General features: G+C 64.3%; 1 protein-coding gene across 2 annotated transcripts in view; it reads right to left on the bottom strand.

The window, feature by feature from the left end:
- The window catches only part of NOTCH1 (notch receptor 1), a 49,219-nt gene that overhangs the window by 20,755 nt on the left and 12,563 nt on the right, over window positions 1-15,901 (bottom strand). For both annotated transcript variants that reach the window (XM_023629312.2, XM_070251700.1), the window contains 10 exons: window positions 7,589-7,851; window positions 6,610-6,948; window positions 4,220-4,342; window positions 3,491-3,724; window positions 2,875-3,030; window positions 2,520-2,705; window positions 2,067-2,180; window positions 1,123-1,236; window positions 599-832; window positions 411-521 (listed from right to left, as the gene is read on the bottom strand). In XM_023629312.2, the coding sequence (XP_023485080.1) occupies window positions 411-521; window positions 599-832; window positions 1,123-1,236; window positions 2,067-2,180; window positions 2,520-2,705; window positions 2,875-3,030; window positions 3,491-3,724; window positions 4,220-4,342; window positions 6,610-6,948; window positions 7,589-7,851 (1,874 nt within the window). The remainder of the gene's footprint in view (window positions 1-410; window positions 522-598; window positions 833-1,122; window positions 1,237-2,066; window positions 2,181-2,519; window positions 2,706-2,874; window positions 3,031-3,490; window positions 3,725-4,219; window positions 4,343-6,609; window positions 6,949-7,588; window positions 7,852-15,901) is intronic.

Here is a 15,901-nt window from a genome sequence, read left to right as displayed (position 1 = left end):
CTCCCGGCTGCCCCAGGGGCAGACACTGTGTCATCTGCCTTGAGTGAGGACAACCTGAGGCCCAGAAAGGCCACGGACCTGCTCGGGGGCAGACGGCAGAGGCCAAACGTGTGCCCAGAGGCCTGGCTCTGCTCCTGGCCTGCTGGGCTGGCTCTAGCAGGGACAAGAGGCCCAAGGATGCCCATCCCCGCACTGGCCGGAGCCCCAGTCCTCCCATGGTCTCTGCTGCAGGGGGCTGAGGCTGGAAGCCTGATAGTGGGGCCATCCGGCCCTCAGGCCCCCAGACCGGGCCCATCGGGACCCTAAGGTCATCAGTGACCTTGAGCACAGACTTGGCCCCTGTGGCAAGGCCGTGACAAGGGCTAGGAGGAACAGAGCCCTGCTGGTCCCCAGCCCCTGGGGCCGCTCACCTGTGTAGCCCGGCTCGCAGGCGCACTCGTAGCCGTCGATCTTGTCCAGACAGGTGCCCGAGTCGCAGGGGTTGCTGGCACAGTCGTCCAGGTTGATCTCACAGTTGGGTCCTGGGGGTGGAGGACACATGGCGATCAGCTCCGGAGCCGCGAGCCCCCTGCCCTCCCGCCCAGCCCTGGCCAGGCACCTGTGGTCCCCTTGAGGCAGAAGCAGAGATAGGCGTTGTCACGGTCCTGGCAGGTGCCCCCGTGGCGGCACGGCTGGCTGTGGCACTCATTGATGTTGGTCTCGCAGTGGTGGCCGGTGTAGCCGGGCCGGCACAGGCAGGTGAAGGTGGCCACGCCATCCTTGCAGGACCCGTAGTGGCAGGGGTCGGGATTGCACTCGTCGATATCCACCTCACAGTGGGGCCCTGTGTAGCCTACAGGATGGGGGCCCAGGGGGCTCAGGGCAGTGTTCCCTGGCCAGGTGGCTGTTCCTGCCCCGAGATACCGCCAACCAGATCGGGGGTCACCAGTGCTCCCGCCTGAGAGGAATGGGATGTCTTTTATCTAGGGACACCCCTCCGCTGCCAGGGTAGAGCTGAGCCGTGTGCTTGGCCCTGGAATAGTGACCCAAGACTGAGGGGCCCTCATCTCCCATGCCCCTCTCCAGGACCCTGTGGCCCACTTTTCCTCCCTTCCCAGGGCCTGTGGTTGGGCATCCCCGCACCTTCTGTGCACACGCAGGTGTAGGTGTTGGGCCCATCCAGGCACTTGGCGCCATTCTTGCAGGGCGTGCTTGCACACTCATCTACGTCATACTGGCACAGGTGCCCGGTGAAGCCTGTGCCAGGGGAGAGGGGTGGTGGTCAGACGTGATGAGCACAGCGGCCCCAAGGCTGAGCCCCGGCTGGACCAGGACAGGGACAGCCCGGATGGGCTCCCCCAGGGCATACTTGGGCCAGGGCTTGACAGATCCTCCAGATTTCTCTTCTGCCCCCTCTCAGCTCCTGCCCTTAGAATCAAACCCCTCCCGGTCCCCTCACAGAAGGGCCTTCTCCCTAGACTGGCTCCGGTTGCCATGGCTACAGCCGGGCCGGGCTGTGAATGGGATCCCCTGCTCGGTGTCTGGATGGCTGATTCACGTCTCGGGAGGCCCAAGGCTCTGACCTGCAATGCCTCTATGGGCTTGGTGTGCCCCCGGCCCTCCCCTGTGACAGACTGGGCCCCCCCTCAGGCTCCTCAAGCCCTCTCAGCCATTGTGTCAATCACAGGCCAGGTGGACAGGGCAGGCTGGCTCCCCCCTGGCCGAGCCTTGAGTCCTCAGAGAGGTAGGCCGGCGCCTCCTCCTGCCTAAGCTCCTCAGGGCCTGGGGAGCACACTGCTGCTCCCACGGCACCTTTCTCTCTAGGAAACTCCAGTAGTAAGAAGGAGGGTGCCCAGGCCCTGGGCTACCCCAACCCCCAGTGAGCATACGCAGCCAGGTGCCCTGCCTGGCCTTGCCTGTTGAGGGAAGCCCGAAAACACCCCTCAGCTCCCCAGCCCAGCCCTGGGGGACCCTCCCGGCAACCCTCAGGGAGAAGGGGAGGGGCTCCTGCAGGACGAGGCCCAGGCCCACAAGCAGACCAGCCCGAGGGGGACTCTCCCGCTGGCCACCCCGAGGGCCCGGCTCACCCGTGGGGCACTCGCACAGGAACTCGTTGATCTTGTCCAGGCAGCGGCCGTTCTGCAGGCATGGGCTGCTGGCGCACTCGTCCGTGTTCACCTCGCAGTGCACGCCCTCATAGCCTGGGGGTGGGGGACAGTGAGGGGGTGCAGGGGGGCCCCACCACGACCAAGGGCTCAGGACACAGAAGTGACGCCCAGCTCTGGCCGCTGGCAGAGGCAATGGCCCACACCCAGGGCCGACCATCCACCCAGCTCTGGCCCTGCTCTCGGCTGTGCCCTGCGGGCTTGGCCTTGGTTCCCCCCAGTGCCTGCAGAGGCAGTGGTCTGGATAGGTGTGGAGAACAGGGGAGAAGAGATGCAGCCGGGGGCCCTGCCAGAAGCTGTCTGCCTTGACTCAGTTTCCCCTCTCCCCAGTGTCGGGCAGTGCCACCTTGACAGGCAGGAGACCGGCTGCCATACCAGGCATGCAGATGCACTGGAACTCCCCGATCTGGTCCAGACAGGTGGCGTCATTCTGACATGGGTTGGAGACGCACTCGTTGACGTCGATCTCGCAGCGCGGGCCGGTGTAGCCCTGCAGACACTGGCACTCGAAGGAGCCCAGCGTGTTGATGCACTTGCCCGCGTGCTCACAGGGGTTGGCACCTGCACGGGGGGTGGGGGGTGCAGCACAGGTGAGGGGCTGCTCCAGCACCCCAGCCTCTGGGGCAAGCCTGCCTCCCCCATCAGACTAGCAACCTCTGAGAGCAGAGCTTTTCCCAATGGATCTCCCACCCTGCCATCACTCCCACAGCCCACCCAGCCCTGCGCGTACCCAGCGAGCACTCATCCACGTCCTGGCTGCAGGCTGGGCCCGTGTAGCCCGAGGGGCAGGTGCAGATGGCCTTGCCGTTGACGGGGTTGGTGTCGCAGTTGGAGCCCTCGTTGCAGGGGTTGCTGATGCAGGCATCGTTGAGGTGGCACAGCAGACCTGGGCGAGCGGTCGTGGTCAGCAGCACTGCCCCTCCCACCCCCGGCCGCCGGCCTGGGAACGGTGAGCTGCCCACAGCTGGGCCGGGTCCACCCCAGTCCAACTCCCCAGGGAGAGGCCTCCCACAGCAATGCTACTGAGTGACCCCGGCGAGCATCCCACAACCCTCGGGCTGTTCCGTAAGGTTTGTCACCAGCAGCCCCGACCGTGGCCGGTCCCCTAGCCTCTTCACTCCAGAAAGGCCTCTTTGGCGTTAACCTCGGAGGCCCTGAAGACCCATGGTCTGTGTGTCTGAGCGAGGTTGTGCACGCCAGGCCCGGCCCACAAGAGCTCACTGAGGCAGGCGCCCCCCCCCCCCGTCCCTATGTGGCCCTGGGCCCTCAGTCGAGGGCAGCGAGACCTGCCAGAACCTGCCTCCCCACTAGGCCCCCCTGCCCACAGCCGGGCTTCAGGTGCTCACCAGTGCGGCCATGGGGACACTCGCAATAGAAAGAGGCCACACGGTCGTGGCAGGTGGCGCCATGGAAGCAGGAGGCGCTGGCGCAGTCGTCGATGTTCTCGCTGCAGTCCTCGCCCGTCCAGCCGTTGACGCACACACAGTTGTAGCCGCCGTGGCTGTTGTGGCAGGTCCCGCCGTTCTGGCAGGCGTTCGGCATGAGCTGGCACTCGTCCACGTCCTCGGTGCAGTACTGACCTGTGGGGGCCGGGACCCCTCAGCCACAGGCTGAGACCCTCACTCCACGAGGAGCAGGGTCCACCTCCACCAAGAAGGCTTCCTGGGTGGACTCCTCCACATACCGGCCGACTGAATCACTCCTTCCTCGGCACCCCCGGCACCAGAGCAGGCTCCCGCCTCGCTGCTCTGACTCTGGGCCTCGGTTCACTGGGGTCCACACTCGCCTGTCATCGCCAGCGGGCAGGGCCTATGTCCTGCCCAGCGAGCTCGGCTCAAACCTGGGGACCTGATTCTGGCACAGGGCTGCCCGGCGCCAGGCTGCAAACGGTCTACACAGACCAGCTGATGCCACGTCTGTGGTGACCACTGGGGTGGGGGCCTCAGACTCCAGTCGCAGACAGAGAGGCTGCCAGGTCACATCCTCCGGCTTGGCCTGGGTTCTTGGGACTCTCACCACCACTCCCTCCTCCCCCTCTGTGGCGTCCCTGCCCAGGCCGCCTCCCCGGTACATGCCTGTCCACTCCGGTGGGCAACGGCAGTTGTAGGTGTTCACACCGTCCACACAGGCTCCTCCATTCTTACAGCTGTTTCCTGGACAGTCGTCGATATTTTCCTCGCAGTTCTGGCCGGTAAAGCCTGCGGAAGGAGGAGCCAGGAGCCGGTCAGCCCCTCCCACAGAGCTGGGGAGCATGGCCCAAGGCCCTCGCCCGTCCCACTGCGCTCTGACCTCTTCCTGGCTGGACCCCTGACACCCACTCAGGATGAACAGCTGCCCGCCGCGACAGCCCTGTGATGCCCGCTGACTTGGGGCCCTGGGGGTCCATGCCCTGTCCCCCGCCCTCCCCGCTCCTGTGACCAGTCCCTCACTCCTCCCTGAGGCATCACGGAGTCAAGGGTCAGCCAAACAGACAGGGACTCAGACCCAAGGTTCCGGAGGTTCTGTCCTAAAAACCCTTCTGTGTAACAGAGTTCCCAGCGGCTCTGTATCTGGGAGCTGCCCACGAGCCAGGCACTGCGCTGGGGGCTCTCTACAACACCCCAGTGGGCAGCCACGGACAGCCCATCTTCCAGGGGCTGCCCTGGGGCTGGGGAGGTCTCCGAGCTGGCATCTGGAAGGGGCAGCACCCAGGTGGGCAGTCCTGGGGGCGTGCAGACATGGCCCCGACCTCCCAGGATCAGAGGTGTGGTGTCCACCGCCTCCCCCCAGCCTGGGGCTGGCCTCCACCATCACCTCCACGGCCAGTCAGTTAGCCATTAATCCACCGAACTCCCGCTGGTTCAATGATCAACCCAGAAAGGTGCGTCTGGCAATGGCCAAACCTGCAGCCGGTTACTAATTAATGCCCCTCCCGGGGTGCCTTTGAACCTCTCCCGCCCTTGGAGAACCAAGCTGTTGGAGCCCCTCCCTCTGAGCCCCCCCCACCCACCAGCTGCCCTGGAGCAAGAGCAGGAGGCCAGGAAGAGCGAAAATGCAAACAGGACAGTGGTTTGGGGGGAGCACCCCAATGAGAGCCCAGCTCCAGTCCCCACTCATGTGGTGGAGGGTCCTGCATGCCACTCCCCCCACACTTCGGAGGGTCTTGTTCTAAAGTGGGGTGGGGCTCACGGGGCAGGATGCCCCGCCCCCCCGGCCCTCCCCATGGCCCCACGAGGGCAGGTCCCTCTTGGCCCATGTGGCCAGACGTGAGACTCTAAGCCTGGTCACATGGCCACCAAGACAGCATATGAACCCAGAGCCCAAGGTTGGGTCTGGCAAGAGGGCCCAGCCCTCGACCCCCCAGAGACAGCTGAGGGCCGCGCAGTGCTGGGGCAGGCAGGTGGTGAGGGCAGCACCCAGCAACACACAGGAAATGCACGTGCCTGGCGTCTGCACGCAGAGGCCCAGGGCTTGGCGGACGGTGGCAGGCAGAGTACTTCCCCTCTGTAGGAGCTGGGCTGGGCCAGGGCGGCGTGGGGGCTGGGACAACCCTGGGTCACCTCCGGGTCAGTGGGTCCTGTGCCCCGCCAGCACGCAAATGCCACGACTCCTCCCACCGACTCCTCCCTCCTTGTTCCCCCTCCTTGTTCCCCTCCCCTGTTCCGGCCTAACCGCATGGTGTGCAGCTGACAGACTAGAGGTTTCCAAACCTCTTCGTCACTATTATTATTTTTAGATCATCAGCAGCAAAACTGACTCAAATAAAAACTATGGCGGAAAGACTGATAGGTACCACAGGAACAGCGGAGCCCCTGGGGGCCAAGCCTGCCCATCCCCTCCGCCCCTCCCACGGGAGACGAGTCGGGCCAGGAGAAGGGAAGTGACGGCTAAGCCCGGCCCAGCCCTGCCGCCCCCACCCCGGCAAACAGGGGAAGCCCCGGGCTTGCACAAGCAGGGTGCCCCGGCAGCAGTGGTGAGCTCTGCAGCTCGCACACGGCTTCCGGAGAACGCCAGACAAGAAGGACTCAAGGGCAGGCTTGTGCCACTGCCCCAGGACAAGGGGCCAGGGGCCGTGAGGGCATGCCCATCCAGCCAGATCACCCAGGCTGTATCTCACTGAGGAGCCTGCCAGGGGGCTGCAGGGACCCTGGCTCCCTGGCACAGGGGAGGAGAATTGGGGGTCACGGGCCCAGCTGTCTGGTCACAGCAGGCCCTACCCTGGGCAGAAGTGGGCGAGGGGGGCACAGACTGTGGTAACACCTCCTCCTAGTGGTATCCCCTATTCCAGACCCACTCACATACCAGATGCAGGGGTGCCTCCTAACTTCCTGTGCTCAGTGGGACACACCCCCATCCAACCTGGCCTGCCTGCCTGGCTCTCTATTCCGCTTGGCACCCCATTCCTGAACCCTGGCCCTCCCTCGGGGGCTGCCACTGAGAGTGGGGGACACGGCTGCACCCAGAGCAGGAGGCCGCGGGGTCGTACCTGGCAGGCAAGCGCACTCATGGGTGGTGTCCCCTGTGGGGCGGCAGGTGCCCCCGTTCTGGCAGGGGGAGGGGCTGCAGGGCACATAGGGCAGCTCGCAGTGGGGACCGGTGTGGGTGGCACGGCAGGCACAACGGTAGGAGCCGACCTCGTTGTGGCAGGTGCCACCGTTGCGGCAGAGCCCCGGGCTCTGGCTGCACTCGTTGATGTCCTGCTTGCAGGTGGGGCCGTGGAAACCGGGTGGGCAGCCGCAGATGTACGAGGCCTCGAAGGGCAGGCACTGGCCACCGTTGGCACAGGGGTTGGAGGCACACGGGTCAGCCTGCTGGCACGTCTTCCCTGGTGGGCAAAGGGAACAAGAGGGTCATTCTGGCCTCCTCCTCCCCATGGCCAGGGCCTTCAGAGCCTGGGGGGCAGCTTCCAGGCGCCATGGAGGAGGCAGCCTGGGACAGACCTAACAGCATCACGTCTTTATCCTCAGGACACTGCAGCTGCCGGACATAGCCATCTTTCTGCAGACGAGGGACCCGAGGTTCTGAGACACTGAGCAACCATCCCAGGATGCACGGCCAGTGTGGGGTGAGGTGGCCTTTGAGACCTGACCCAGTCTGTCTGCCCCCAGAGCCCACACTCTTAAAAATGATGCTCTAGTGCCCTGCCCCAGCTCATGGCTGCTGATGCAGGGCTAGGGCAGCCCTGGGCGCAGAAGGTGGGGACCGGGCTGCACACAGAGGCAGGGCACGAGGGCTGGGGGCCTTGCAGCGGGCTGCTGAAAACCGGACAACTCAGGCCTGGAAAGGGGCAAGAAGTGGGGGCTTGGAGCTATTCTGGATCAAGGACCCCAATGGCCTGACGGATGCCCTGGACCCCCTCCCAGCCGCACAGGCAGGGGTCTGGCATCTGCTAAGCACATCAGGTTACATGGGCCACTGGGGAGCGCCACCCCACTGTCCCCCCACCCGCCCGCCGGCATACTCACCTGACCAGCCCGGGGGGCAGCGACACTTGTAGTCGGTGAGCGTGAGTAGGTCGCAGGTGCCGCCGTTGCGGCAGGGGTTGGCGAGGCAGGCGTTGTCTTGTGGGGTCAGGCAGAGGGGGCCGGAGAAGCCCAGGGAGCAGCTGCAGGCATAGTCTACCAGGCCACCGCGGTCCACCATGTGGCACGTCCCGCCGTTCTTGCAGGGGGCGCTGAGGCAGGGGTTGGGCACCTGGCATCGCTGGCCCGCGAAGGCCCCGCTGCAGCTGTGCAGACATGCCAGAGCTGTTAGTTTCACCAGCTCCGCAAGCACCCGCCTCCGCTGCCCAGCACCGGCCCCCGGTGGGCCACAGCTGCCCCCCAGGAGCGCAGTGGCTGCCGGGCCCCACCCCAGGTGGCAAGCACATCTGGGTGCAGGCTCCAAAACTGGGCGACGACTGCTCGGGCAGGGCGGTCGGGGGGGCTTGGGGCTCTTTGAGGGGCGGTGGAAGCGTTGTGGGGCCAGATAGAGGTGGTGGTTGCACAACCTTGAGAATGTGCCAAATGCCACGGAGCTGCACACTTTAAAGTGGTTAATTTTATATTAAGTGATTTTCCCCTCAATAAAAGCAAAGAATCATTATGTTAATTGGGGGAACGGGCCAGAGACCAGAATGGGCAGCCAGGATTCCAGAACCCGTGTAGGCGTCCATGTCTGCACCTCCGTGAGCCACTGAGAAGGGGCCATGAGGACCAGTCAGAGCCATTCTCCGGGGGCGGGAACGACCACTCTGAAATCTTTTGTTTTGGGGGCTTGCCTGCTTTTTTCCTCTCTAGCTCTTTTGTAATGAACATGCATTACTTGGGTAATAAAGAGTTCACAGCTTTTCTCTCCTTTCACTACCAAGACGACAGCGAATGGGGAAAGGCCTCGAGAGAGCGGATGGATCGGCTTCCCATTTTCTTTTCCAGGCGGAACCCTTCCTGTCAGAGGTCTTACACCACGGGGATCTCGCTGGGATGCAGGTTGGCACCCCTTCCCCACCCTCACTTAGCGCCCACACCCAGCTCTTCCCCTCGGATCAAGTCCTCAGAGCAGACATCCAGCCAGCATCAGCCAAGGGCAGACGGACCCTCTTTACAGCTGGAGGAGTCAGGCGGCCAGCAGGAGAGCCCTCCCTGAGCTCTGTGAGCTGGCCGGGGGGCCGAGGGCCACCATGTCTGGCAGGTCTGTGTCCTCCCCCAGAACACGCTGCTCAGGCTCGCCAGGAACAGCCCCCTGCCTGGTCTCACGTGTTCCCTGCAGGGACAGGCTCAGTGCCCGCCTCCCCCACCCAGGAGCCCCCTCGGCCACCTGTTGGTCCAGCTTCTAGAGCCCGGCTGTAAACTGCCCACTAAGGTTACCTCATAGGCTCGTACTCGCGGGAAAGCTCAGCACAGGCTCTGGGACCAGCCAGGCATGGCTCTTCCCAGCCAGAAGCCTCTGAGGCAGAACGTGCCCCCGGCCCACGGCGGCCTGGGAAGGCAGCACTGACGCCGCGCCCACAGCTCCGGGCACTTAGTGGGCAGGGCCTCCTCCTGCCTGGAGGCCAGGGGTCGGGGGGAGCCTTGGGTCCCCTGGATGAAGAGGGGGCTCTCCTGGGGATGGAACCATCTGGCCTTCCAAAGCCCACCAGGAGGGAGCTGCCCCCCAGCACTGGCACCCCTGACAAAGGCCTGCCCGCCCCAGGGGCCCAAGCCAAACCTGCACGCCAGGCGGCCCCTGGAAAAGCCCTACCCTGGAGAGGTGGCGGTGTGCGGGGCCAGGGTCTGTGTGTCTCTCAGCAGCTGGGCTGCCCCCCTGTTCCTGCGGCCTGGGAGGCATCCGTCTCCCTCAGGGCTTCTATCTGTGGCTACAGCTTGGGCAGGGGGCACGCAAAATGGCCACTCCGGCCCACCATCTGTTGCCAGAAGCCAAAAGTCCTAAAACCAACTGGCTTAAAGAAAATAAGTTGTCCCCTTCCCACCCCAAGGCATAAGTCAGGCCTGAGCAGTGGCTCCCACCCGACTGACTCAGGAAGGGGGGCAACTGGCTCCTTGTGGAGGGAACGGACCCCGGGAGCATGCCCCTGCAGTGTGGCCAACTGCTCTGGCACCGTGGGCTCCTGCAAGGCCACAATCTAAGAGTCTGGGGAAGGTGGCGTGGCCCCCACTGCGCACAGATCCAGTTACAGGCCGCCCGGTCCTGGCCTGAGCGGCACTGGGAACCCGGAGTGCTGGGGGGGGCTGCGGGGGGGGATGGAGGCAGCACCTCCCCCAACCTATCAATGCCCTCCATTGTCAGGCAGGAGCTGGCTACCGCTCCCACTTGGAGAAGAGGCTCTTTTTTCTTTCCCAGTCGCTGACGGAACGGGCAGGCAGTGGGTGCTGGACAGAGAGCTTGGTCATCTAAGGGAGATGGGAGCCTGCCCTGTCCATACCTCCCTCTGGCCCTCTGTGCAGGGCCCCTGCCCTGCCGGCTCCAAGGGGAGGGAAGCCCACCCAGGTGGGCAAGATAGGACAGGCCCACCCTCAACTTTGGGGGAATCCACACGAAGCTGCCCAGTGCCATCCTTCACGTGGGCTGGGCCTTTGTCACTTGTTCCCAGGGGGTCACTCCAGAGCCCCCACCACTAAAGCAATCCCCTGCTCAGTGTCCCAATGTGTTGAGATGTGCTAGGTGTCCTCAAATGGACCAGAAGGTCCTGCCCAGACGCACACCCTGGACCCTCTAGCCACGGGACAGTGTCCCTGCAAACAGCCTCTTGCTCTTCCGCTGCTGTCCAGCCTACATAGGGACCCCAACGTGGAGGACTGTGGGAGAATCTGCCTGGACCAGGCGCATCCCAGCCAACGAGGCTGTATTATGCCGGGCCAGCGAGAGGGAAAATACACCCAATAAATCAGGCGTCGGCAGCATGGACAAAGGGCGGCCGGGGAGCAGGTGTGCCTGTGGCCGGGGACGCGGGCGGCAGCTGCTCCTGGCTGGGCGCGGCGGGCCGCCAACCCCGGCGGGTGGGGCAAGAGCCAGGGAGGCTCCTCTGTGGGGGAACGCGGCAGCTGAGAGGGCCCATTGTCTTCCACACTCCCGCCCAGACCTGGTGGACACCACCGCGAAGGCAGGCTGCCCATCCTGGGCCGGCTCCCAGGCAGCGCACGGCCGCCAGCCACCACCCGCACCCCAGCTACGGGACAGACAGGGCCACGAGGGAGGGGCAGCCCTAGGAGTTGGGGAGTGCTGGGTGCGAGGTGCATCCACCAGGGCCTGGTGTGCAGGGTCTGGGCCAGGGGACAGGCAGGAGGCAGCTTTGGGCCAGTCCCAGTTTTGGGGAGTCCTGCCCGTACTCCGGGGCTCCTGCTCCAGCTCTGGGCAGCCTCCAGCCTGTGCCACCTCTCTCTCCTCTGCACCTGTCTCCCAACGTGGCCATAACAGGAGATTCCAAGACAGACGCCTGTCGCCTCCTCTGCCCACAGCACCCAGATTTCCCTGAGAAGGTGGGAGGGACTGTGAGGCCTCTGCTTGGACATGGCCAGGGCCACCAACACTGGTGATCAAGCCCCTCACGCCATTCTGTCCTCGACACCTGTCCTGGCGGGTTGGGTATTAAGTGCCCAGTGGGGACAGATAGCCAGGCTTGGCCATAAGTTGCATTCCACATCCGCTCTGTAATTCAGGGTCTTCCCAGGTTGGGCCCAGGCCAGGGCCTCGAGAGACCCCAGCAACACCTCCTGTCAGTGGCTGACAGGGGCAGCGTGCAGAACCCAAGACGGGAAGAGTGAGCCTCCCACAGCTGGACAGGAACCGTTGGCTCACGGTGGCCCTGGATGGCTCTCCCTTCCTCGCCCCACTCCTGAAGGAGGTCACCCAGCCTCTACTCCTGCACGCTTCTTCTCTCCCATCGCACACTCCTGTCCTGGCCAGCAGCAGGTGAGTGACAGGTGGGGCAGGGGGCTCCAGGAGAGGGGCCGCGGAGGGGGCGGGCTTCCGGCAGACGCCTGCCAGAGGAGCAGTGCCAAATGGCTGCTGTGCCTGCCGTCCCACAGCCCCGGCCTCGAGCTTTGTTCCCGGCCTCAACATTTCCACTGTGCCCGGCCAGCCCTCCCCCGCCAGCGCCCTCCCCCGCCAGCGTGCTCCATAGAAATGCAACTCCAGAAAGCATCCAAGCATCTGAGGCAGATGTTGCTGTGACCTTTCACCCGGGACTAATTCTAAATTGTGCTGTTTTCCTTTCTAAGCTAAGCAGCCATCTGCCACCCCCGGGGGACAGATGACAGCTCCCTCCGCCGCAGCCCCAAAGAGGAAAGAGAAAGGGAGGAACTACGTAGGGAGGAGTGATTTTCCTTAGTTCTGCCCTCAAGGAGTTTACGGTCCAGCGGGGCAGAGTGTGGTGGAGTGTGGGCCCCACACCCTGGCCGCAGGGGGGTCAGCGACATGCCACCCCTCACTCGATCCACAGGAGAAAGCCCAGGGGACATGTTCCTGGGGGCTGCGCCAATGGACAGGTGAAACACAGTTCATCAGAGGAGCTTTTGGGGGTGGTGGGGGGGACCCTCCATCCTGCTCTGCCACCAGCCGCTGTCCGGCGCAGACAGGCACTGCCTGCCTGGGCCTCAGTTTCCCGTGAGTGCAGTGGGGGGTCAAGGGGACTGCACGTGTTCACAGAAGGCCCTCATGCACACCTGAGATATCGCCAGATCACCTGGGCAGAGGGGACTCGTGCTGTAGCCAACACTGGATTTGATTCCCCCACGATTTATTGACAAGTCACTGGGAACATGCTGACTGCACACGGGACATGCACCTGCTTAAGGAAAGCCGCGGGGACACAGGCCTTCCCCAGGACAGCAGCTGAAGAGCCCGTGCAGGGAACCCTGGCTGGACGTCAGGGGCCACGCCTCCCCACAGTAAGGGACAGCCCTGCATGCCCCCGGGTCCTCGCATACCCCGCCCTGCTGCCTGCACCCCTGGGGCACCTGGTGGAAGGAGTCACCTGGCTGTAATAAGCTGTCTTGTCCGGAACCAGCTCCACCTGTCCTGGCTGACCCGCCCCCCAGGGCTAGCAGGGAAAGCAGGACTCCGCCCCACTGGCCCTTCCACAGGGCCTCCCATCTCAGGGCCCACTCCCGGCCCATCTTCCTGCCACCTCCGAAGTCCCAGGTACCCCCTCCACCCCCACAGCAGAGTGGTGACTCAAGCAGTAAAGGGGGGCTATCTCTTCCCCAGATACCCACACCCAAGCTGCCTGCTCTGGGGGAGGCAGGGCCTAGGAGGTCCCACCTGCCATAGCCGGAGGCCCCGGCTCTGCCTGCAGCGGAGTGCCTGCCTAGAAGCGCCCCAAACCCAGCACTGCTTTCCCTCCATGAGCCTTCTGGCCAGGAAGGAGAATCTGGGGTCTCTGGGCTCCTACTCTGTACTCCAACCAACTCAAAGTCACCGGGGCCTGCAGGTGACAAGGGGTGGGGGAGCGTGGATGGCTTAGTGCTGCCCTGGCCCTCCCCCAGAGCTTAGTCCTGCCAAGCAAAGTCCCACCGAGGCCCGCTGCCTTCCCCCAGCACCACCGACACCAGGCACAAAGCCAGGGGTCACCGCCAGGGAGGCAGGCCCGCCCACCCACCCCGGGCAGCTCGGCCAGGAGGTTCTGAGGCCCCTGGCCCGGGGAGACCAGAACCACCCACGTCCCAGTCCAGGCAAAGGGGGCCACCTGCAGACTGGGCAGAAGAGTCTCCTGACCCCTTGCCAAAGGGAGAGACTGAGGCCAGGACAGAGCAGGTCAGAGGGGCAGGAGGCTCTGGGTCCCCAGACTCCTGCCCTAGAGCTGGTAGGGAAAAGGAAGCCAACTCTGTCCCTGGCCAAGGCTGGGGGGGGGGGGTCCTGGGACCTCAGCCCCTCCTTGGGTAAAGGCCCATCCAAGTCCCCCCACATCCCAGGGGGCCGCCTGCCTTCCAGGAGGCACGGACTGCTAGGGGATGATGAGCTCATGGAATGCTGGGTGGGGGGGCTTGGTGACCTCTGCTGGCCACGCCCACCATGCCCCACCTGGGGTCCTGGAGTCCTTTCCCATTGGAAACAGCCAGGACAGCTCAGCTCCAGGGAAGAAAGCCCCTGGGAGATGTGGGAACCAGGATGAGCGAGCCCCAAGTAACTCCTCACAGCCCCTTGCCCTCACCTCCTCGAAGCCCCCCCACAAACAGCCACAGCATAAGTCCCCAGGAGCCTCCGTCCTCAAACCGGTCCAAGGCATGGGCTAGGACCCTGGCCATTGACTGCTGGGCTCCGAGAGGCACCCGGAGGATGGCCCTCTGCAACCTCCTCGTCTTCTCATCTTCTCCCCTTACTGCTTCTGGCTCCCTCCCTCACCTCAACAGGCAGCCAGCGGGCATGGGTGTGTATGCGTGTGCCTGGGGCAGCCCTGTGCACATTTGGGAACTGCAGTGCACGGGGTGTGTGTATGCGTGTGCCTAGGGCAGCCCTGTGTACATCTGGGGGCTGTAGTGCACCAGGTGTGTGTGTGCCTGGAGCAGCCCTGTGTACATTTGGGGCCTGCAGCATGGGACTGCTGCCTCCACTACCCTGTGGCCCCACCTGCCCCAGGAAGTCACTATAGCAGGGACCAGCCAGCACCTGGCTGATCTGTGGTCTCCCCTCCAGCCTCTGCAGCCGGCCGTTGGGCTGGGGCAGCTCAAAGCTGTGCAGAGGGCCCTGCCCCCGACTCCCAGGCCTCAGGAAGGAGGAAAGGGGCATAGGGGCTGCAGGGGCCCAGATAAGGTGCCACGAGGCCCACTGCAGGCAGACCCCAATCCCAAACTTCAGTTGCTCCACCGAGCACAATGGCAGCAGCAGACAGAGGAGGAACTGGGGGGGTCCAGGCAGTGGGGGGCATGCCCATGGGCCAGGGGGCCAGGCTTTCCGCCCAAACAGCTGCCCACAGCACTCTCAGCTCTTTTGTCTTGAATCTTTTTCCCAAGTTTCATTTTTGGATGGTTTAAAATACGCTGGAAAGAGGAAGTGCAGGAAGAGTGACGGCCTCCTTCCCGGCTCCGGGAAAGCCCTTTGTGTGGGGGACGGAACCTGTCCTCCCGGGAAGCTACCTTTCCCACTGTAGCAAAAACAATGCCCTCAACGCTCATTGTCCCCCACGTCGCTCACAGCGGCTCAGAGCTGCCCCACCCCCGACGACGTGGGAAGTGGCGAACCCGTCTGAAGCGGCGGAAAGGCGAGGTCAGTGCGGAGGTCAAGTAGCTTCCCGGAGATGGCCCAGCTGCAGCAGGCAGAGGCCACCCAGGCCCAGCGTGGGGCCAGGAGGGCCGCTGGTTGGCCAGCCCCTCCCAACACTGCGAAAGGCACGGCCAGCAAACACAGGCTCTCCCAGGAAGCGGATGTCATGAGAGAGCCCCACGGGCCGGCCGCTGGGCATGAGAAACGCCTGCTGCCCTCCCCAGTGGGGAGAATTTCCCACCCAGTCCCCCAAAAGATGCGGCCCGAAGCTGGAGACAAGGCTGGAATGTGCGTCCTCCCCTGGGCTCTCCCGAATGCCTGCCACCTGAGACCCACATGGACGAACCTCTTGAGCCTGCCACCCGCCCCCCCCACTGCCAGGCAGGGATCCCCACAACTACAGGGGGCCGCTGCTCCCACGCAGGGCGGATCCCGGCCCTGCAACCCCAGATGCCCTGATGCAATGAAGGAATCAATAGGCACAGGCGGCCCGGGGCTGCATGAGGGCTTAATCCACAACTCGATTAATTAAGTGAGCAAGTGCAGACTGAGCTCCAGCCAAAGCCAGAAACGACTCCAGCAATTCTCACCTCTGCTCACAGGAGAAGATGCTGTCTCCGGGGGCGTGGGGAAAGGACACACCCGTCCTCCCTCGGCCAACCAGGGTGGACACTCAGGGGCAGTCCTGACTCCGTGCCCAATGTCTAGAACGCAGTAGGAGGAAACCAAGGACCCCTGACATGGGCCCCAAAATGAAGAAATTGAGGTCACCCCCACGCCAGACTCGTACTTGGTCTCTGCTGGCTTCATGTCACCGGATTCTCGAAACAGCCCTGGAGAGACACACGGGCCGGGGCAGGTGGTGCCTACAGGAACGCCTGGATCTAAACTCAGCTCTTAATCTCTCCTGCCACCGACAGGGGCCAGCTGCCAGCCACCCGGGGACAGTCAGAGCAGGGCCACCCCGCTAGAGGCAGCTAAGGGGCCAGCAGGAGCTCCACGGGTTGAGGAGGGAGGGGGTGTGTCCGCTGCAGCTCAGTGGCCCAGCCTGGGCAGCCTGGATTTCTTGCCTGACCACCTGATCTCCCTAGACCCTCCCAACC

Source organism: Equus caballus, chromosome 25 (genome assembly GCF_041296265.1).
Source record: "Equus caballus isolate H_3958 breed thoroughbred chromosome 25, TB-T2T, whole genome shotgun sequence".
NCBI classification, from domain to species: Eukaryota; Metazoa; Chordata; class Mammalia; order Perissodactyla; family Equidae; genus Equus; species Equus caballus.
Note: the sequence above shows the minus strand (reverse complement) of the source record. Positions and strands in the feature narration are given on the sequence as shown.